The 24,597-nt window shown below is 41.6% G+C and overlaps 1 protein-coding gene across 2 annotated transcripts in view; it reads right to left on the bottom strand.

Annotated features, from left to right (window-relative positions):
• SGSH (N-sulfoglucosamine sulfohydrolase) overlaps positions 1-24,597 on the bottom strand; it is a 150,265-nt gene that overhangs the window by 108,294 nt on the left and 17,374 nt on the right. For both annotated transcript variants that reach the window (XM_089668657.1, XM_089668650.1), the window contains exon 2: positions 16,146-16,306. In XM_089668657.1, the coding sequence (XP_089524783.1) occupies positions 16,146-16,306 (161 nt within the window). The remainder of the gene's footprint in view (positions 1-16,145; positions 16,307-24,597) is intronic.

Here is a 24,597-nt window from a genome sequence, read left to right as displayed (position 1 = left end):
ATGGTGTTGCTAATGTGTTAATTGTGGGTGATTTTAATATGGTGCCTTCCCAAAACCTGGAAAGACTCCCCTCCCCCACTACTTGGGTTCATGGCTTTTTCTAATAGGCATCCTCTTTTGCTCTGAATAATGTGTGGTGGCATTTCCACCCTTCTGACAAGGAGTACACCTGCCACTCTGCCTCCTATCAGTCTTTGTCCCACATAGACTTGATTTATGCTTCCTCCGCAGTGTCACATACCTGGTTGGGGAGCCTGACGTGGAGATAGGGCGTCCTGTTGCGACTCCCACTCGGAGCCCCTGATAATGGGAACAGAGAGCACAGAGCCAGGAGTGGCAAGAGTGCCGAGTGGATCTGGAGCTGGCGGCAGGTAGCTGGAGACCCCGGAGATCCGGATGCAGGCCAGGTGCAGGAACGTAGGTGCAGCAGCAGGCAGATATGGCGGCGATCAGGATGCAAACTGGGACTGGACACCGGAGCGTGGATGCAGTGGCAGGCAGGTATGGCGGTGACCAGGATGCAGGCCAGGTGCAGGACCATGGGGACAGTGGCAGGTAAGTATGGCAGCCGTAAGGATGTGAGCCAGATGCAGGTGCAGGTAAGTGGATGTAGAAGAGTCAGACAAGCCGGGTCAGTATCAAGCAGGCAGATCGAGTACAAGGGAGCAGGCAAGCGGATGGTCAGGGATAGCTGAGGTCGGTGCAGGCAGAGTTCTTTCTTAGTCAGGATCAGATCAGAATATAGCAACAGGATCAGGTAATAGTGCAGGGAACGTTGTAGACCAGAAGGCATTGATCTTACTGTTGTGCAGGTTTAAATAGCCCGTCTGGCGTGACGTGTATGCTTACTGCGCATGCGCACTTGCATCGCTGCGGCTCAAGGGGATCCGTCACCATTGCACGGCGACAGGATCCCTGACACGCAGTCTTACGGAGGGTGATATCTGCTAATATCCTGGGTAGGTGTATCTCAGATTATGTCCTGCTACTGGTTTTTATACAGTTGGCTGTACCTGGGGGCCGAGGTGTTTGGAGGCTGTCCAGATACTCGATTATGGACCAAACAGTACAGGAAAACTATCCTTGAGACCATTTGCCAGTTTTGGCTCAATAATGAGGATTCTGCTAGCCCTTTGATTGTGTGGGATACATTTAAGATGTGGCTTCAGGAGGAATATATCACTCATTTTGCTGCTGTGAAAAAGGATTCTGTGCGTATTCTGGACCAGTTGGCTAGTTTTGCTGCTTACCAACATGCCCTGAGGGAGGTTTCTTTGCTCCATGTGAAGTTGATGACTTGACTCAGAAGTCCCTCCTCTCTACAGCCCAATGGGTATTTGAATATGAGGATAAAAATGGTAGACTTGGCCTGGTTGGCTAAGGGGCAGTTACCCATACTAGAAAATTTAGGGGTTTAGAGGAGGCACTGTTGACCTAACTGTATCTATGACAGATTCTTGCAGTACTACCAATCGTTGTACTCCTCTAGAGCTGACTATAGTGTAACCAAGCTTAGTGCCTATCTTAACCATATTACATTCCTCACTCTTGACCCCAAGAAGCAAGACAGGCTGGACCGGGACATAAAACTCTTAAAGATGTTCAGGGTGCCCTCAATCACTTACAATCGGGTAAGGCCCCGGATCTTGATGGAATCCCAATTGAATTCTATTCCCTTTATCAGGAATTGTTGGCACTTAGGCTCACTTACCTCCCTGGGACATCTCCCAGAATCTACGTCTGAGGCTCTTATTGTATTAGTGCCCAAACCAGGCATAGATCCAGAACATTGTGCCTCCAACAGGCTGAGTTCCCTGCTTAACCGTTTCAATACCGTGCAATTTTACACCTTCCTGCCCAGGCCATTTTTCAGGTTTCAGCGCTCTCACATTTTGAATGACAATTGCGTGGTCATACAACACTGTACCCAAACTAAAATTTTATCATTTTCTTCACACAACTAGAGCTTTCTTTTGGTGGTATTTAATCACTGCTGGTGTTTTTATTTTTTGCTAAATTAACAAAAAAAGACCAAAATTTATTTTAAAAAAACACGTTTTTTTTTTGTTTCTGTTATAAAAGTTTACAAATAAATAATTGTTCTTCATAAATTTAGGCCAAGATGTATTCTGCTACATGTCTTTGATGAAAATAACCCAAATTAGGATGTATTTTTTAGTTTGTAGGAAAGTTATAGAGTTCACAAACTATGGTATAGATCTTAATATTGATCAATCCTGAAGTACTGACAGCCAATCTAATTTCTTGAGGTCCAAGAATGTCAGAATAGTACAGATATCCCCAAATGACCCCTTTTTGCAGAGTAGACAGTCCGACGTACTTCATAAGAGGCATGGTGAGTTTTTTGAAGTTGTATTTTTTTGTCATAATTTTTCGGAAAATGAAAAAATTAAAAAAATTATTTTCACTATTTTTTTCTTTACATACTGTCACCAGTGCAGTACAGCATCATCATATAACTGGCATGGCGGTGAACAGGGACACTGACTGGTGACAGTATGAAAAAAAAAAAATATATATATTTTTTTTTTTTTTCATTATATTTAATTTTTTATTACGTTTTTTTTTATTTTTTTCATATTTTACTATGACCAAAGTAGTACAATGTTACCATAGGAACATTGTACTACTTTGGGGAAGTGATCAATATTTTTTTTTTTTTACTACACAATTTGCTTATAGCAAAGAATTACTTTGCTATAAGCAAGCATTTACCTGAATGAAATCGATTCATTCAGCTTTTTTTTTTTTTTTGTGCTTTGCTGTGATTTGGTCACAGCTAATCACATGACATGTGCATGTGATTAGCTGTGACCATTCACAGCTAGGCACTAGTATACAATGGATGGCATCATGAATGAAGCCATCCATTGTATACAACTGTCATGTGACCTGCTGTGATTGGTCACAGCAGGTCACATGGTACCAGCAACGGGAGCCGGTACTCGGATCTGTCATCGGCCGTGTCCGAGGTGCACGGCCGGTGACAGATCGCACTGGTGCTCCGCTCTGCATTAGCGCAAACTGCGCATGTGCGGGAGCACGCCAAATGGCGTGCACCCGGAATGCAGAGACTGTTTTGAAGCCGCCAAACGGCCATTGGCCGGGCGGCTAATGGTTAACACAGACACTAAATCTTTGGCTAAAATTCTGCCTCTCCTTAGTGATAGAGGATCTTATCCATGTTGACTAGACTGGCTTCATGCCCGGGAAGAGCACTGCCTCTTCCTTAACCTCCCTGGAGGTATTCCCGAGTGTAGCTCGGGGTAAAGTTTTAGCACCACAAGCGGTAACCCCGAGCTAAACTACACCCTGCAGCGTTGCTCCGAGATCTCTTCTTCACTTACCTTATCCTTTGCTCCCGCGATGTCCCCCCTGCAGCATCCCCGGCATCTGTCTTCCGGGTTCCGTTTCCCGCAACGTCAGGACGTAAGGGGACGGAACTGGCGGGAAATTTAAATATGTCAAAAAGTAACATTCACTAAATACACTATACCCTGTTCCAAATTATTATGCAAATTCTATTTAACTGTCACAAAGATTAAATATTTTGTTTTTCAGTTTAACTCATGGATGGCATTGTGTCTCAGGGCTGTTTTGATCACTGAAAACAATCTCGGACACCTGTGATAATTAGATTGGCAGGTGAGCCCAATTTAAGGAAAAACTACTAAAGGAGGGTGTTCCACATTATTAAGCAGAGCACCATTTTCAAGCAATATGGGGAAGAAAAAGGATCTCTCTTCTGCCGAAAAGAGTGAAATAGTTCAATGCCTTGGACAAGATATGAAAACATTAGATATTTCACTAAAACTTAAGCGTGATCATCGCACTATTAAGAGATTTGTGGCCGATTCAGAGCACAGACGGGTTTGTGCAGATAAAGGCACATTGAGGAAGATTTCTGCCAGATCCATGCATCGGATCAAGAGAGCAGCTGCTAAAATACCATTACATAGCAGCAAACAGATATTTGAAGCTGCTGGTGCCTCTGGAGTCCCATGCACATCAAGGTGTAGAGTCCTCCAGAGTCTTGCAACTGTGCATAAACCTTCTATTCAGCCACCACTAACCAATGCTCACAAGCAGAAACGGCTGCATAGGGAAGAAAAATACATGAAGACTAATTTTCAAGCAGTCCTGTTCACTGAGAAGTGTTGTGCAACCCTGGATGGTCCAGATGGATGGAGTAGTGGATGGTTGGTGGACGGCTACCCTGTTCCAACAAGGCTGCGATCTCAGTAAGGCGGTGGTGGAGTCATGTTTTGGGCCAGAATCATGGGAACAGAGCTGGCCAGCCCCTTTAGGGTCCTCGAAGGTGTAAAGATGCCTTCTGCAAAGTATGTGGAGTTTATGACTGACCACTTTCTTCCCTGGTACAGAAGGAAGAACTATGCTTTCTGTAATAAAGTCATCTTCATGCATGACAATGCACCATCTCATGCTGCAAAGAATACCTCTGCATCAATGGCTGCTATGGGGATAAAAGGAGAGAAAGTCATGGTGTGGCCTCCATCCTCCCCTGACCTCAATCCTACTGAGAACCTCTGGAGCATCCTCAAGCAAAAGATCTATGAGGGTGGGAGGCAGTTTACATCCAAAAAGCAGCTCTGGGAGGCTATTGTGACATCTTGCAAACAAATTCAAGCAGAAACTGTCCAAAAACTCACAAGTTCAATGGATGCAAGACTTGTGAAGCTGCTATCAAATAAGGGGTTCTATGTTAAAATGTAACGTGACTTAAAAATAAGTTAAAATGTTTAAAAAGTTAAAATGTTGTTAAACGTTTGATTGAAATAGCTTTTGATTTCAGTAAATATGCTGCAAAGACAACAAATGACAATTTTCAGTTCTTTACAACCTATAAAGTGTTTTGAAACTTACTGTGCGGAATATTTTGGAACAGTGCAATGTAAGTTTTTTATGTTTAAAAAAAATACTGTTATCATTAGGAGGTTTGTTCAATAAAATTTGAATTGAACTCTTAATAGTTGATAACATGAGAATTATGCTGACTGTTATTTACATCAATTATTTAGGTAAATGAGAAAAATATCATTTGTATAATAATTTGGAACAGGGTGTAAAATCGCATAGTAAAACATTAATGTATCAAACCATTTCACATACATTTTGTCCCTAGTGCTTTGTCCTGTGCCCTGCCTGCATTCTTACTGTTCTTTCTGCCTTGAAACTGAGAAATGTCCATGGCGTCCAAAAAGCGTCCCTTTAGGTCAAAAGTGGTTTTAGACCAGCTAGAGAATAGCGATAGTAAATTAGAACCACTTGCAGAATTGAGTGATAATGATTAGTGGGGAAATTCACTGAAAACGTTTTTGCGACTTTGCTCAGTGTGCGAACTTGATGCTATATTTCAAATTTCAGTGTTTTTGGTTTGATTATATTATTGAATGAAATTTTATTATTATTATTTATGATTATTTATTAAATTATAATTTATGATTTTGAGTTTCAAATTTTAACATACCTGGGATGTTTACTAGACTCTTGTTTGGACATATTTCAGGGAGTTATTCCTAAAAATTACAGGCCTAAAATAAAAAAAACTACATATTTCCATGCAAAAAAATGTACCGCTTTGAGCACAGAAATAATGACATAATCAGATCGCTAGGGAGGCTACCTGATCTGCTAACCATGATATTGCTGGTACAAGAGTCATGGCTTTGTTGGATGCTGAAAAAGCTTTCAACTCAGTCGAGTAGCTGTTTCTTTGAGAGGTGTTGCATATTTGGCTTTGGGCCTAGGTTCCTACAATGCTGTATTATGCATCTAGAGATCCTATTCGGACCAATGACAGAATTGGGTGTATAAAATCAAGCACCTAGACATGCAGACTGCTTCTACAAACATTTGTGAAAGAATGGGTCGCTCTCAGGAGCTTAGTGAATTCAAGCGTGGTACCGTGATAGGTTGTCACCTGTGCAATAAGTCCATCTGTGAAATGTCCTTGATAATATTCCACAATCAAATGTTAGTGGTATTATAACAAAGTGGAAGAAACTGGAAACAACAGCAATCTCATTCACGAAGTGTTAGGCCACGTAAAATGACAGAGCGGGGCCAGCACATGCTGAAGTGCACAGTGCACAGAAGTCGCAAACTATCTGTAGAGTCTATAGCTAGAGACCTCTAAACTTCGTGTGGCCTTCAGATTAGCACAACAGTGCGTAGAGAGCTTCATGGAATGGGTTTCCAAGGCCGAACAGCTGCATCCAAGCCTTACATCACCAAGTGCAATGCAAAGCGTCGGATGCAGTAGTGTAAAGGACGCCACCACGGGACTCTAGAGCAGTGGAGACATGTTCACTGGAGTGATGAATCATGCTTATCTGTCTGGCAATTTGTTGGACTTGTCTAGGTTTGGTGGAAACCAGGAGAACGGTATTTGCGTGACTGCATTCTGCCAAGTGTAAAGTTTGGTGGAGGGGCAATCATGGTGTGGGGTTATTTTTCAGGGGTTGGCCCCTTAGTTTCAATGAAGGGAACTCCTTTAGGCATCAGCATACCAAGACATTTTGGACAATTTCATGCTCCCAACTTTGTGGGAACAGTTTTGGCCTGGCCCCTTCCTGTTCCAACATGACTGCGCACCGGTGCACAAAGCAAGGCCCATAAGGACATGAATAAGCGAGTTTGGGGTGGAGGAACTTGACTGACCTGCACAGAGTCCTAACCACAACCTGATAGAACATCTTTTGGATTAATTAGAGCGGAGACTGCAAGCCAGGCCTTCTCGTCCAACATCAGTGCCTGACCTCACAAATGCGCTTATGGAAGAATGGTCAAACATTCCCATAGACACTCCTAAACCTTGTGGACAGTCTTTCCAGTAGAGATGAAGCTGTTATAGCTGCAAAGGGTGGGCCAACTCAATACGGAACCCTACGGACTAACACTGGGATGCCATTAAAATTAATGTGCATGTGAAGGCAGGCATCCCAATATTTTTGGCAATATAGTGTATATCTTTAGGAATGCCCCACCTGGATATCTGGGTCTGTCTTTAAGAAGGTTGACCGATGTGTGGGTTCGTTCCTTTGGAGGGGGTCCCCCCATTTGAAGGTTCCCTGTGGGGGTCTGGTATTGTCTAACTACTTGGTATACTATTGTAAAAAGACCAGCGCTGAGGAAGCTGTGGCTTATGTTCAATAGTGACCCTGCAATATGCTTCATAAGGGGTATAAATTTATTCCATAAGTAATGCATTAAAAACAGAAGACTCATCCAGAAACAGCGGTGAACCCATAGCTTGGCTAGGTGGAATATCCGCTCACCTATGCCCTTGGGCTGGAATGTTTGTTAACGGTGATCACAGTATGCAGCTGTCCCAACCGGGGACCGCGGTGCTCCGGATCTGGCATCACAAGGTCCCGGGAGGAAGCAGAAGTCAGCCACTAGGCTAGGTTGTCTTCAACCAATGGTTTGTCAACTTCCATCATATATTAGAGACTCAGGTCATGTTATTGAAGTCTTGAAACATTTTAACTGGGAAGAAGGGTATAATTGGGCTTCTTTAGATGTATCATCATTGTATACATCCATCCCTCATAAAAGTTGGCTTATCAGAATTACAGTATTATTTGTCTATTAATTCCAATATGAATTCTAGGCAGGCCCAGCTTTTAGTTGACAGTACGGAATTCTGCTTGAAAAACAATTATTTTACCTTTTTATATCAATTTTATTTGCAGACCAATGGGACAGCTATGGGCATATATTTTTCCCCAGGATATGCTCATTTAGCAATGGGTTTGTGGGAAGATCAATATATTTGGGGCAACAATCCCTTTCCTAGATAGATCGTCTTTTATAGACGATATATTGATGACATCCTCCTCATTTGGGATGGTGACCTTGATGTCTTTTCGGCCTTTGTTGCTCATTGCAATTCTAATTCTTTAGGTTTTAATTTCATTCATGTGTTTGAACCAGATTCCATTGTTTTTTTGGACCTTATACTGTATCATGCAGATAAGGCCATATGTACTAGTAATCATACTAAACCTACTGGGGGTAATTCTTATCATTACTACTCCAGTTGTCACCATTCAGCCTGGAGAAATAAAATTCCTACTGGTCAATTTAATAGGCTTAGGAGAAATTGTTCTAAAATTGAAGTGTATAAAGAACAAGGGGAAAATCTATTATCCAAACTTATTCAAAAAAGGGTACCCTTCATCTTTGATAAAGGAGGATTTTGATAAATATCAAAATCCTTGAGTTAACAATAAAAGTTCTACCAATAAACAGGATCGTAATATAGTGAGATTTATTATGGGATACAACAATACATACCGCAAGATCTCTAAGATCATTCGCAAACACTGGATCATTCTCCAGTTAGACCCCAAATTGGCCTCTGCTCTACCTTCAGCCCCCCAGGTTACCTTTAGAAGAGTGTGTACATTAAAACATATTTTATCCCCCAGTAAATTATCAAGATGGAAAGAGAGGGACATGAATATTCGATCCTATTTTAATAATAGGACTGGAATTTTCCAATGTAAGAAAAGAGGTTCTTTGACTTGTCAATTCATTACACATGGTCATTCTGTAATAATAGACAACAAGGTTAACCAAGTTCAAATAAAACAATTTATAACTTGTGCGACAGATTTTGTAGTATATGTACTCTCTTGCCCATGTAATTTATTGTATGTACGCTGCACCATGCGCCCTTTATGGAAACATATTGGTGAACACCGCAGGCTTATTAAAGACGAATGTGATAAACAGTGTTCCCCGGCATTTTCTTTAAGCCCACGGAAAAAATGTTGAGGGTCTTGAAGTCATGGCAATTGAGCACATTGAAAATATATCTTTGACAGATAACAAAAGGTTTTCCCTCTTATGCAAGAGAGAGACATTTTGGATATTTAAATTGGGCTCGCTGTCCCCAAGTGGTCTCAATGAAGATTTCAAGATTCATAGTATTGTTTAAATTTTGAATTTCATATAAATTCTTTTTTGGCATCCAGTCAAATATATATTTATTCCCTATATGTAGTTAGTTGCAAACTATTATTTTTATTTATATATATATATATGTTTTTATTTTTTGGTATTTAATGAATTTTGTGTAATATGTTTTAATGTATTACAATACAATGCTCATTAACAAATAGTATTTAATTTGTATACAGTTTCTAAAGCCCAATACCATTTATGCATATTGTATATTTTTGAATTTTTGGTATCATATAAGTTCCTCTATATAATTTAATTTATTTGTGGATTATTATTATATAGACAATTGTGTATTAATAATCTGCTCTATAGTGGGTTCCACAAATGTAGTGGTGGAATATCATGTTCAGTTCTACCCCTTGTTGGTGCCAGCCCATTTGTCATGGTTACCAGCGAAGCGTGTGGCCATCCCAGCCCGGGGGTGTAGTTGAGCGGATATGCCACCTAGCCAAGCTATGGGTTCACCGCTTTTTCTGGATGAGTTTTCTGCTTTTAATTAATTACTTATGGAATAAATGTATACCCCTTATGAAGCATATCGTGGGGTCATTATTGAACATAAGTCACAGCTTCAGAGCTGGTCTTTTTTAAATTGTTTATCACTTTACTCAGTGTGGTACTAGAAGCTGTGGGCAAGTGGCTCCTATACATCTGGGTTCTTAGTGCTTGGACTTTCTGCTTTCATTGGTATACTAATGGGCTGCTATCCTGGTCACAGTTAGATGGTGGTTTACAAAGTCGAGAGTGAATACTGCAGTTTGTTTGGAGGCGGTCCTCCTAGAATTAGGTAGCCTGGTATACAGGGGTCCTAGGGCCTATACATCTCTACCACATCCTACTAGAGTTATGCTTTGGGCCTGGACCATGGCTAGAAACGCTTTCTGCATCCTAATCACTGGTCCCCATACAATGATTTGTGGGGCAACCTCTTATTGTCCCATTTCAGACTGCTACCAGACCCTCAGATATGAGCTTGCTATGGTGTTAGAACGCTTAGAGACATTATGCCTGGGGGTATGTTACAGTTCTTTTAGGAACTTTCCACTAAATTTAGGTTGCCTAGATGGATTCACTTTCAATATTACCAATTACATCATACAGTTCGATTACAGTTCTCTAACACCCCTAATTTGGTGACTGATCTGATTGAAGGCCTTCTTTTGCAGGGCTCCCTCTCTAACCTCTATCCTCCATTTATTTGGCTCTACTTAGCAGGGAGTTTCCCCAAGACAGATAGGCTATGGGACCAGTAGAAGGTGGATTTCCCAACCCTGGATAAGAAGTCCTGGGAGGAATGCTTTGAGGATAGCTATTTCTTCGCGGGACAAACTGATTCAAACCAAATGCTTATACAGCATGTATTACATGCCTCAGAGGCTACACAGAATCTGTCCTCAAAGGCCCCCACTCCTCTGTGAGTACATTTTTCCATCTATTTTGGACCTTCCCTAGGGTGGCGCAGTTCTGGACGGATGTTTTTGATCTCAGCAATATCCATTTACAACTGTTCCTCCAGCTTTCTCCAGAGCTTGTTTTTTGGGCATACATGATGATTAACAGATGCCCGCTACACTACGTTGTTGAACGCTTACCTGTTGTATTACTTATTAAGAAAATACTTTGCAAGTGCCCCCCCCCCCCCCCAGTGGCTTCCTGGGAGTCTTCCAGTAATGCGGTGCTGCCCATGTATAAACTGACATACATTAACAGAAACTGCCCTACAAAATATGACAAAATCTGGCAGCCCTGGATGGCTCAATGAGTGATTTTGTGCCTTACCCATCAAGGTTTTATGTCTTGAGATATTGCTATATGTATTTATTTGGAGGTCTGCCCCCACCCCCCTTTTTATTTTTCATTATGTACTCTGTTTTCCTTTAGTACCCCATGTACCATAGTCTGTTTTAGGAAGCACAGGATTTATGCTTATGTACTTTGCTATTCACAATGCTGCTTTGTACCGCTTGATACCTTCTGTTATTGTACCACATATATGTTCAATAGAGAGCAATCCTATTTTGTTAAAAAAAATATTTATGAAAACAAGTGCTATATTACTGAGATTAAAACCACTTGAGTAAACTTTAAATTAACTGAAAGACATTCCTAACAGGAAAGGGTTAGTTGACTGTGTATTTCCTGCAGGCCAAGACTTCCCAATCCTTCCCTGGTTACTACATTATTTCAGATCAAATCACCTCCAAGAGTTTTGATAATTTTCAATCATAATCTTCTAAAATATTAGAGAATTTTCTCCAGTAACACATGCACACAGGTTCATGTTTTTCACTGACACTATACTATTTATATTTAAGCCATTTAGAAAATAAAGTTAAGAATTTTTTTTTACACAGTTGAGTTGTTATAACAATGGAGTCTTACAGCTATCTCTGAGAAGTAACTTGTAGTCTCTCTGTGTCAGGGATCGCCGCGACGCTGGTCCCGGCGCAGTCTCATGCAGGGATGCGGGCACTAGGTCCCGGCCAGCCGCGGCGACGGAGTCCGCACATGCGCACTAGCGTCCGCGGGTGCGCAACGGGCACCAATGACAGCGCAGGGCACGGTATTTAAATCTCCCCTGTGCTGTCACTGGTTGCCGAATGGTCTTTCCCTGCTACCTGTGTTTCTGAACCTGTATTGTGAGTATTATTGACCCAGATTGCCTGACTTTGCTGACTTCTCCTATCCTGACCCCTGGCTTGCCTGACCTCGCACCTGAATGCCCCTCTATAGATCTGAACTCCTGTTACTGACCTGGCGTGTGACCCGACCATTCTCTGCCTGCTTCTTGTACCGCACCGACCCCTGGCTACCGACTCAGCTTGTCTGACTGTGCACTTGCTCATCCATCCATCCCACTGGGATCTCCCGGCCTCCTCACATCAGGCTCTCACCCTGCGGGAGCCTCTGGTGGACACCTCTACCACTGGTGGGTGTATCCGGTAGTCGCGACCTGGTCTCGGTACACTCCAATTCCATCCCCACCATCAGGGGCTCTGGTGAACAAGTGATCCGGGACTTAGACTCCGCGCTCTGGGGAAACCTGATCAGTGGGCTGCTAGAGGTGCCGCCAGGTGGTCCCTTACACCCTGTTAACATGTTATCCTAAATTCGAGCTCTAAAGTCCCCATGTACCTCTAAGCTTATACATGACATTCTATGGTCTACTACGGAGCAGGGTAAAACTGCCAAATAGCATAATCTTTACTTTTCTTTAAAAAAAAAAAAAAAACCTTGGCATGACAGTTTTCAGAATGCTTGTTAACAGCACTGAGCTTAGCAGGAGCTGGGGTGGCCATACAGCCTAATACTACAAAGGCCCGTGGGTGATTGGTTCTCCTAAAAAGTAACCCCACTTTTGTTGACAACAAAACAATCCTCTCTCGGTGATCTATGTACAAGGATTTTAACAAACTGGTAGCAAGGTTGTACCAGTTTCTGATCCAAGGAAAAGGCTGTGTATTCTACTATGTCCTTTGAAGTCTGATGATTATCTGTTAACATTCGTTTACATTTGCATCTGTCCACATCCATTTTATAAACGGATCAAAGCCCTTTCTTTATTCCATAAAAAAAAAAAAAAAAAAAAAAAACAGAAAAAGAATACATGAATGTAAATAGACAAACAGTCCATCTTTGCATCCATTTTACAATGTTTTTGTTAGGAGCCAGTACCTGCCAACGTCCTAGCAACTAGTGACACATCACTGCTGCCAGCAGAGATACTCGCTGACAGCAAAAAATAAACAAAAAGAAAAAAAAGGCAGCTATGGGGTGGGGGTTGGAGGGGACTGGGTGTACTGCTGACAAGTGGGGCAGTGTGCACAGAGATGCAGGAGAGGAGAAGAGCAGGGTATACAGTCAGGGGTAGTGTGTACAGACAGACACCCTCACTTGCTGTCATTGACTGTCATTGCCGAGTTTAAGTGTAATTGCGCCAGAGAATGAGCAGTCATTTGGCCCTGCCACTTTGTTTACTTTAGCAGCAGCTCCAAATGACAGCTGATAGCCAGCAATTACACTGAAAGCCAGCAATAATTGTTAGTGCCAGAAAGTGAGGGTGCCTTTTTGTACACACTGCCCCCTCACTGTATACACCTCTCCTCTCCTGCCGCTCTCCTTGCAAACATTGCCTGTGACGGAACGCCTGTCACCCCAATTGGGTGATTCCGTCAGAGAACCGCTTTCTCGCCACTGGGACACAGGACCAATATATTATAGCCAGGCATCGCACCCAAGACTAGACAAGACTAGTTTAGATGCTAAACAGGAACTCTTTATTGAACAGAAAATACAGATTTTTATAAACTCCAGAAATAGGGGCAGTGCCCACATGAAACAAATACTACAAATATTACACATTAGGATAATCATTCCACACTGATTAGATAATGATGTAAAGCTGACATCAGTCTAATTTCAACAGGCAGGAGCCTCCAAGAGGACCTGTCAACAAACAATAGGGGACTCAATGAACGATGAAATGCACACCTAGGAGGCACACAATCGTGGAAAAACACATAATACCTTAATAAATAGATTAGAGCAAGAGTCCTGGGTTTGTTGTGAGCTGATTATGTCTTCTTAGAGTCTCTGAGTCTAAGAAGGAGGGGGGTTGAAGCAGTCAATGCTGGTTTGGGCACAGAGACCCCAAATCTGTATCTTGGTCCTCCAGTTTTCAGAGTGTGTGTTTTGGGGAGACATGGACTTGAATACAAAGTAAACTACTCCAAAGGTTCCCCCCAGGCACACACCAAAGAATAAAGCCCCCTCAGATGGTCAGTAGGCAAGACACTAGCCTGCAGTCCCCTCCAAAAGCCCCTGTCCTGGTTGGGTCTGTCACACTGCCCTATCCCCTATGTGATATCAATACAATCATAAGTTAAAAAGAAAAAAAAAAAAAACACTTCAAAAGACAAGTGTAGTATATTGTGTGTAATGTATATATAGAAACACATACTGTTCATTCTGGGACAGGCCAGTGACAAAACCATGTTACACATTAAAAGAACTCTTTGCTATGTTAATTTTATGCATGGTCACCTGGTATTTCGGGAATAGCCTGTTTATCTAATTAGACATTCCAAAGGGTATTTGTGATTTGACCATACAAGAAGTATTTATTGATGGTAATTAGACTCCAAGGTGTATTATATGGTGAAAGGATGACTTGTGTATCTGGTAAACACTATAGTGAACTTAATTGTTACAAGTGAAGTCTTTTCATGTAAGATCAAAAGTGTTTTGTCAGCCAATCGGAAACCCTCCAGTAAACTGTATTTCAAGGGAAGTTATTTTGGCTGGAAGAGGAGCTTTTTCCTGTCATTACTATGGGAGCACAGGAAAAGGCCATAATTCACATTATTGCATGCATGGAAGCTACGTAGGTGCATACTATAGATTGGACATATGCTGGATGGTGTAGTATCTCTATGCTTAATATGAAATATCTTAAATGGGACTTTGAGGGTTGTTGTTCATTGTAATATTTACAAGTATACAGCTGGATTTCTGTCATCTGTAACAAATATCTTTATCTGAATAAATGTATCTCTCTGGAAAAGAACTGTTATTTGCTGCGGGAAAAGTACATATATAAATATACACCCTGGTCTTACGTCCTCCATCATTGATATAAGACAACATATTTGTCTTATGTATTTTCTGTGTGGACTTCTTAATTTGAAGACAACAACATGAAAAAGTAAAAAAAAAAAAATTTGATCCTCCGCCACCCCCACATATGCAGATATACATACAAAAATGCATGCTTTGGGGCACCTACATAGAAAGAAAAAAAAAAAAAGCAATTGTGCTACACGTTACATAGTACTGCACAGGCCAGAGCAAGATCAAGGATTTTAGCACCAGGGCTCAATTTTCGCTGTTTCACAGGTGCACGCAATTTTAATGCTTGTTTTCTTTTAAATCTGTGCAACTTCATTGTTTACATTTTACCAGTTAGGTAAATTATTTTCTTTGTATGCCCTAAAATTCACTTTAGTGTGTGTTTTTTTACTAAAATTTTCCATTTAACAAACCTTTGAGCTAATATCATGTGACATAAAAAATTGGAACTACCACAAATATATTTTCTAGGGTGTCTGCTTTCAGAAAATGTATGTTTGGGGTTTCAAGTAATCTTGTGGCCTAAAATTATTATTTAATCATGTAAACCAAAAATGAAAAAAATGGTTTTGGGACTTAAAGTGGCTAAGGACTCCAGCTAGTGGGTGTAATAAAACTAATGCAATAAATGATGAAAAACTGATGTAAACTGATGAAAAGTGATGTAACATGACTAAACTGATAAAGCAAACAGAAAGGACCCTAAGCCCTGGTTCACACCGGTGTGACTTGTCATGCAATTTGACAGTTTCAAAATCATATGACAAGTCGCACCCTATTGTCCGCAATGGAACAGCTCAGATCGGTGTAACTCTGGACTTTGCAGTGCTGCACCAATTTGAAAAAAAAAAAGTTCCTGCACTATTTTTTGCAATTTCAGGTGTGGCTTGCATAGACATCTGTGCATGAAGTTGTGCAGATGTCAGCACTAACGTGCGGCTTTGAAATTGTGCGACTTCAAGTGAAGTCGCACAATTTCAAAGTCGGATTCAGTGTGAACGTAGCCTAAATCTGACTTGTATCTTACTCCAGACTTCTGGGAAAATCAGTGAACCAATCACACAAGCAGAAAATTACATTTCTGGGGCACCAACTATGTACAGAAGGCCTCCAGGTTGCAATGTTGTATAGCATTTTACAGAAAACTCCAGTGCTACAGATTGAAGCACTTTTTAAAAAACATTCAAGTACAATATCACTTGTGTAGCAGCTGTGGGGTTTATTTACTAAAGCTGGAAAGTGCAAAATCAGGCTCAGTTCTGCATAGAAACCAATTAGCTTCCAGGTTTTATTGCCAAAAGTTTATTGAATAAGCTGAGGTTAGAAGCTGATTGATTTCTATGTAGAAGTGAGCCTGATTTTGCACCCTTTAGCTTTAGTAAATAAACCCCTGTACATACAAATTTTTTGTCAAAAAAGTGGAGTTATCCTTTCAGGTGAACATTAAAATGTAAAATTATGGTAAAACACAAACCAGACTCATTTGTCTCACTGCAAGATCTCACCTGAGGAAGTCCGGTCAGGATAGCACCTCTACTAGGAGAGCAGCTGCTTACAGACGTGAATGCATTCTTGAAGATGAGACTCCGCTTGGCCAGCTCTTCTAAGTGAGGAGTTTGAATGGCTGTGTTGTTATACACATTCATCTCAAAGCCAGCATCATCACCTTAAAATAAGTAAACAAAAGGGTTAAATATATATATATATACACACACACACACATAAAAAAAAAATAAAAGAACACTTTGAAAACACATCAGATCTCAATGAGGGAAAATATCATGCTGTATATCTATACTGATATGGACTGCGTAATGTGTTCCTACGTAAGGATGCCCCATCGTTTGATGGAAATGAAAAATGATCAACCTACAGAGAACTGAATTCAAAGACACCACGAAAATCAAAGTGAAAAAAATGATGCAGCAAGCTTGTATATTTTGCTGTAGTTTTATTGTAGCAACTCAAAATGGTATTTAGTAGTTTGTATGACCCCCACGTGCATGTTTGCATGCTGACAACGTTGGGGCATGCTCCTAATGAGACAACGGATGGCAGACAAGCTGAAGTAAAGCAAGCTGGTGTCACTATTTGACTGCATTGTGGATGTTGCTGGTGCTTGGAGTACTACAGTTATGTGCCATTCTTCCATGGCCTTGCATTGGCTCAGGTCACCTCAGGTCTGAATCTGACTGTTGATGGACAGAAAGGTCTTGGTAGTGACACTTTCGTTACAACAGGCTTTCAGTATAGGAGAACCAATATCCTTGAGATGCTACGTTGGGAGAAACCCTGTCATTCAAGATGCATATCCCAAGTGTAGATTGTTTTGAAGCTTGTATGACCATACCCTAACTGGTGGTCTTATCATCTGATAAGGGTGTATTCACATATATAGTGGTGGATTGGAGGAAGCGTTATGCTCTGATCCACACTAATTTGGAGGAACTTATTCCATTTCTTCCTGTGAAAATGGCACTGGATTTGCACTTTATATGGTAGACTTTTTTTATGGGAATTTTTGGTTTGCACTATATTTGTTTTATATCAGTTTGCACAGATTTGCACTTTTTATTATTTTGGTATTTAGAAGCGCTGAAATGTTATTACAGTATTTTCAGAGTTTGTATTATTACGCTTAGTGCTAGCTGCTAATTTTGATTGTTGCACCTGAGTGCAGAATTTACACATATATAATTTTAAGGGTCCAGGTATCACCAGTAGTGACACTGACCCTAGCCCAGGGCTTGAAATTTCCACTTGCCTACTCGCCAATGGCGAGTGTAAATTATGGTTGGGGCGAGTGTGTCCCCCAGGGCCGTCTTGCTGAGCAGGCTAGAAGCTCAGGCCAGATCTGTCACTGGCACTGGGAGCCGTCAGACTGCTCAATAGCTGAGCGCATCGAAAGCAAAGCAAAGAGTGTGTGCTGTGCTCTCTGCCTCCCCCTAGAGTGCAGTACCTAGATCTGTGAGTGAACAACGAAGTACTGCAACTTTTTATGATGCGGGGGGGGGGGTACGTGTAAATGTGTGTGTGTGTGTCTGCATGTACAACTGTACATGTGTCTGTGTGTATGTACATGTGTGTTTCTGTACATGTGTCTGTGTATGTATGTACATGTGTCTGTGCTTGTGTATTTCTGTGTATGTACATGTATCTGTGTGTATGCGTATCTGTACATGCCTGTGTGTATATACATGTGTCTGTGTGTGTGTACATGTGTCTCTGTGCGTGTGTACATGTTTCTGTGTGTGTATGTACATGTCTGTGTGTGTGTAGAGGTGTCTGTTTGTTGATGGCGAGTAACTCTAAGGCCTAGCTTGTAGCTCAGGACTTGAAATTTTAAGCCCTGCCCTAGCCAAATGTAAAACTAGTGAAAACTGTCAGAAAAGATGACTAGGGAAAAAAATGTCAGTGGCCACCACCTGTAAAACCATTCTTGTTTTGTGGGTTATCTCATTGTTGCCCATTTAGTGCACCTGTTGTGAATTTCATTAACACCAAGCAGTTAAAACTGCTTTCATTTTTATAAGATCTATATATCTATATATCTATATCTATATATATATATATCTATCTATCTATACCTACATACACACACAAGCTGTGATATGGGATAGCTTGGGAACGACCACCAGCCAGTTTGGTAAAAGCAAAACAGTTCATTTATTTGGTTCATGAAAAGCAAAAGACAGCTTACTTCAGCAAAAGTCTATAAAACAGTCCCAAAAGCTGGTTTCAGAGGCTTACCACAATCTTCGGTCCCATATAGGGGGTTAGGCTCCTCCATTCAAGGGTGCAAGCAGGCCACATTGGGGGATCAACAGCCCGTGTCTCAGTTTCTCCTAGAGCTTCCACTTGCCTCACAGCCTGTGAGTCTCTCTCTCTCCACTTCCTTTACACACCTGCCAATTTCCCTCTGCTGCCACTGAAGCCTCCTTCACCTGGGATTTAACCCCCTTGGGACCAAAGTCCTGGTAGTCTCTGCAACGGTCTCCTTTAACCATTAGCCGCCAGGCCAATAGCCGTTTGGCAGCTGGCAAAATCCTTCAGCGTTCCGGGTGGACGCCATATGGCGTCCTCCCGAGCATGCCGCCATATGGCGTCCTCCCGAGCATGCCGCCATATGGCGTCCTCCCGAGCATGCCGCCATATGGCGTCCTCCCGAGCATGCCGCCATATGGCGTCCTCCCGAGCATGCCGCCATATGGCGTCCTCCCGAGCATGCCGCCATATGGCGTCCTCCCGAGCATGCCGCCATATGGCGTCCTCCCGAGCATGCGCAGTTTGCGTCCCTGCAGAGCCGCGCAGTGGCGCGATCTGTCACCGGCCATGTACCTCGGACACGGCCGATGACAGATCTGAGTACTGGCCCCGTTGCCGGTACCATGTGACCTATCACAGTAGGTCACATGACAGTTGTATACAACGGATGGCTTCATGCCATCCATTGTATACTAGTGTCTAGCTGTGAATGGTCACAGCAATCACATGCACATGTCAAATCAAATCACAGCTAAGCACAAAAAAAAAAAAAAAAAAACCCACAAAAAAAACCCTGAATTAATCGATGTCATTCAGACAAATGCTTGCTTATAGCAAAGTAATTCTTTGCTATAAGCAAATTGTGTAAAAAAAAAATACTGATCACTTCCCCATAGTAGTGCAATGTAACATTATACTACTTTGGTCATAGTGAAATATGAAAAAAAAAATCTTTAAAAAAAATAAAAAAAAAAATTTAATAAATTAACAATAAAAAAAAAAAAAAATTATATTTTTTTTTCATACTGTCACCAGTCAGTGTCCCTGATCACCGCCATGCCAGTTATATGATGACGCTGTACTGAACTGGTGATGGTATGTAAAAAAAAAATAGTGAAAATATTTTTTTTAATTTTTTCATTTTCCGAAACATTATGACAAAAAAATACAACTTCAAAAAACTCTTCATGGCTCTTATGAAATACGTCAGACTGTCTGCTTTACAAAAAAGGGGTCATTTGGGGGATATCTGTACTGTTTTGACATTCTTGGACCTCAAGAAATTAGATTGGCTGTCAGTACTTCAGGATTGATCAACATTCAGATATATCCCATAGTTTGTGAACTCTATAACTTTCCTACAAACTAAAAAATACGTCCTAATTTGGGTTATTTTCACCAAAGACATGTAGCAGAATACATCTTGGCCTAAATTTATGAAGAACAATTATTTATTTGCAAACTTTTATAACAGAAACAAAAGAAAAACTTGTTTTTTTTTAATTTTCAGTCTTTTTTTGTTAATTTAGCAAAAAATAAAAACCCCAGTGTTGATTAAATACCACCAAAAGAAAGCTCTAGTTGTGTGAAGAAAATTATAACATTTTAGTTTGGGTACAGTGTTGTATGAATGCGCAATTGTCATTCAAAGTGTGAGAGTGCTGAAACCTGAAAAATGGTCTGGGCAGGAAGTGGGTAAAAGTGCCCGGTATGGAAATGGTTAAAGAGACCACACCGCAAATATCGGGGAAATTTATCTACCATCCAAAAAAATTAAAGGAACACTTTTTAATCAGAGTAGAGCATCAAGTCAATTAAACTCCTGGGATATTGATCTGGTCAGTTAAGTAGCAGAGGGGGTTGTTAATCAGTTTCAGCTGCTTTGATGTTAATAAATTTAATAACAGGTTGCACTAGATGGGCAACAATGAGACAACCCCCAAAACAGGAATGGTTTTACAGGTGGAGGCCACTTTTTTCTGTTTTTCACTTGTTTTGCATTTGGCTATGGTCAGTTTCATTACTGGTAGCAAAGGCGATACCTGGACCCTACAGAGGTTGCACAGGCAGTCCAAGTCCTCAAGGATGGCACATCAATAAGTGCCATTGCCAGAAGGTTTGCTGTGTATTCCAGCACAGTCTCATAAGGTCTTTAAGCCATCAGCAGGACCGGCATCTGCTCCTTTGTGCAAGGAGGAACAGGATGAGCACTGCCAGAGCCCTACAAAATTACCTCCAGAAAACCACTGGTGTGAATGTCTCTGACCAAACAATCAGAAACAAACTTCATGAGGGTGGCCTGAGGGCCCAACATCCTCCAGTGGGCCTTGTGCTCATTGTCTGGCACCATAGAGCTCGATTGGCATTTGTCATTGAACACCAGAATTGGCAGGTCTGCCACTGGCGCCCTGTGCTTTTGACAGATGAGAGTAGGTTCACCCTGAGCACATGTGACAGACATGAAAGGGTCTGGAGAAGCCGTGGAGAACATTATGCTGCCTGTAACATCGTTCAGCATTACCGTTTTGGTGGTGGGTCAGTGATGGTCTGGGGAGGCATAGCCATGGAGGGACACACAGACCTCTACAGGCTAGACAATGACACCCTGACTGCTATTAGGTATCAGCATGAAAGCCTTGGACCCATTGTCAGACCCTACACTGGTGCAGTGGGTCCTGGGTTCCTCCTGGTGCACGACAATGCCCGGCCTCATGTGGCGAGAGTATGCAGGCAGTTCCTGGAGGATGAAGAATTTGATATCAATAAATTGCCCCCCGTGCCCACCTGACCTTAATCCAATAGAACACCTCTTTGATCCAATAGAACACCTCCAGATCTGAGAGGAAATACCCCAGGACACCATACATCATCTCATTAGGGAGCATGCCCCGACATTGTCAAGCATGCATACAAGCACATGGGGGCCATACAAACTACCATTTTGAGTACCATTTTGAGTTGCTGAAATGAAATGAAATTTCAGCAAAATGGACTAGCCTGCTGCATCATTTTTTCACTTTGATTTTCGGGGTGTCTTTGAATTCAGTCCTCTGTAGGTTGATCATTTTCATCAAACAATAGGGCATCCTTACATTCCTAACACATGACCCAGTCCATATCAGTATACAGTTGTGACCAAAATTATTCAACCCCCACTGAAATTGAGTGTTTTGGCCAGTTTGACATTGCTTTTGATCATTCAGTCATCTTGCTTACATTTACATTAAAGAGGCACTTGTAGGTCAGACAAATATAACATAACAGTTATAATGAAATAACCACAAATGTCTTTTCTGTGCTCACAGCATTATCAGTTTTATTCAACCCCCAAGTGACATTCAATCTTAGTACTTAGTACAGCATCCTTTTACAGTTATAACAGCTTTTAAACGTGAAGCATAGCTTGACACAAGTGTCTTGCAGCGATCTACGGGTATCTTCGCCCATTCTTCATGGGCAAAGGCCTCCAGTTCAGTCACATTCTTAGGCTTGCGCACTGCAACTGCTTTCTTTAAGTCCCACCAGAGGTTCTCAATCGGATTTAAGTCTGGTGACTGCGATGGCCACTCCAAAATGTTCCAGCCTTTCCTCTGCAACCATGCTCTAGTGGACTTGGAGGTATGCTTGGGATCATTGTCCTGTTGAAAGGTCCAACGTCTCCCAAGCCTCAGGTGTGTGACGGACTGCATCACGTTTCCATCCAATATCTCCTGGTACTGAAGAGAATTCATGGTACCTTGCACACGCTGAAGCTTCCCTGTACCTGCAGAAGCAAAACAGCCCCAAAGCATGATTGACCCTCCACCATGCTTCACAGTAGGCAAGGTGTTCTTTTCATCATAGGCCTTGTTCTTCCTCCTCCAAACATAGCGTTGATCCATGGGCCCAAACAGTTCTAATTTTGTTTCATCAGTCCACAGAACACTATCCCACAACTTTTGTGGTTTGTCCACATGGCTTTTGGCATACTGCAGTCGACTCTTCTTATTCTTTGGAGACAGCAAGGGGGTACGCCTGGGAGTTCTGGCACGGAGGCCTTCATTACGCAGTGTGCGTCTTATTGTCTGGGCTGAAACTTCTGTACCCACATCTGACAAATCTTTTCTCAGTTCCTCAGCAGTCACACGGGGACTTCTCTCCACTCTACGCTTCAGGTAGCGCACAGCAGTCGAAGTCAGCATCTTCTTTCTGCCACGACCAGGTAGCGTTTCAACAGTGCCCTTTGCCTTGAATTTGCGAATGATGCTTCCTAAGGTGTCTCTTGGTATGTTTAACATCTTTGCAATCTTCTTATAGCCATTGCCCTTCCTGTGAAGAGAAATCACCTCTTCTCTTGTCTTCCTGGACCATTCTCTTGCCTTCACCATGTTTGTAACCACACCAGTAAATGTCTAGAAGGAGCTGAGTATCACAGTCATTTTAAAGCTGCCTAATTGGTGCTTATTATGCTTGATTGCTGCTCGGTGACATCCACAGGTGTTTTCAATACCTGATGGAAAGCACCTGTATGAACCTCTGTTCTTCAGAGTGGTAGTCTTTAAGGGGTTGAATAATTGTGGCAATGAAGAAACCACATAAGAACCATTTACTACTGTATTACATAAACAATTGATGTCATTTTAGTTGCATTTGGGTAGTTACAACGTCCTTGTAGGATTTGATTCTGAATACAATTCCAAATGTACACTATAGTCCCTAAACCCCTTTACAGCATTGGGGGTTGAATAATTTTGGTCACAACTGTAGATATCCAGCATGAGATTTTTCCCCATTGAGATCTGATGTGTTTTCAAAGTGTTCCTTAAATTTATTGAGCAGTGTATACTATATACAGTGGGGATCGAAAGTTTGGGCACCCCAGCTAAAAATTTGTATTAATGTGCATAAAGAAGCCAAGGAAAGATGGAAAAATCTCCAAAAGGCATCAAATTACAGATTAGACATTCTTATAATATGTCAACAAAAGTTAGATTTTATTTCCATCATTTACACTTTCAAAATAACAGAAAACAAAAAAATGGCGTCTGCAAAAGTTTGGGCACCCTGCAGAGTTAATATCTTGTACTGCCCCCTTTGGCAAGTATCACAGCTGGTAAACGCTTTTTGTAGCCAGCCAAGAGTCTTTCAATTCTTGTTTGAGGTATCTTTGCCCATTCTTCCTTACAAAAGTCTTCCAGTTCTTTGAGATTTCTGGGCTGTCTGTCACGCACTGCTCTTTTAAGGTCTATCCATGGATTTTCAATTATGTTGAGGTCAAGAGATTGTGAAGGCCATGGCAAAACCTTCAGTTTACGCCTCTTGATGTAATCCCCCGTGGATTTCGAGGTGTGTTAAGGATCATTATCCATTTGTAGAAGCCATCCTCTCTTTAACTACAGCTTTTTCACAGATGGCATCAAGTTACCATCCAAAATTTGCTGAAATTTTATTGAATCCATTTTTCCTTCTACTCGTGAGATGTTCCCTGTGCCACCGGCTGCAACACAACCCCAAAGCATGATTGATCCAACCCCATGCTTAACAGTTGGACAGAGGTTCTTTTCATTAAATTCTGTGCTCCTTCTTCTCCAAACGTACCTTTGCTCATTCCGGCCCAAAAATTCAATTTTAACCTCATCGGTCCACAGAACTTGTTTCTAAAATGCATCAGGCTTGTCTATATGTTCATTTGCAAAGTTCAAACGATGATTTTTGTGGTGAGGACGTAGAAGAGGTTTTCTTCTGATGACTCTTCCATGAAGACCATATTTGTACAAGTATCTCTTTATAGTGGAATAGTGTACCACAACTCCAGTGTCTGCCAGATCTTTCTGGAGGGATCATGCAGTCAAACGTGGGTTTTGAATTGTTTTTCTCACAATCCTGCGAGCTGTTCTGTCTGATATTTTTCTTGGTCTTCCAGATCTTGCTTTAACTTCCACTGTTCCTGATGACTGCCATTTCTTAATTACATTCTAAACAGAGGATACTGACATCTGAAAACGCTTTGCTGTCTTCTTATAGCCTTCTCCAGCTTTGTGAGCGTCAACTATTTTCAGTTTCAGTTTTCTAGACAACTGCTTAGAAGAACCCATGGTGCTGATTGTTGGGGCAAGGTCAGATGAGTTTGGGCATTTAAAACCTTTGAGATTGACATCACCTGGTCTTCCCAGACGATGATTGAGAACAATCCATGACACTGGCAGGTCTCAG

Source organism: Staurois parvus, unplaced genomic scaffold, assembly GCF_062004578.1.
Source record: "Staurois parvus isolate SC_StPar_1 unplaced genomic scaffold, SC_StPar_1.0 ptg000008l, whole genome shotgun sequence".
In the NCBI taxonomy this organism is placed as follows: Eukaryota; Metazoa; Chordata; class Amphibia; order Anura; family Ranidae; genus Staurois; species Staurois parvus.
Note: the sequence above shows the minus strand (reverse complement) of the source record. Positions and strands in the feature narration are given on the sequence as shown.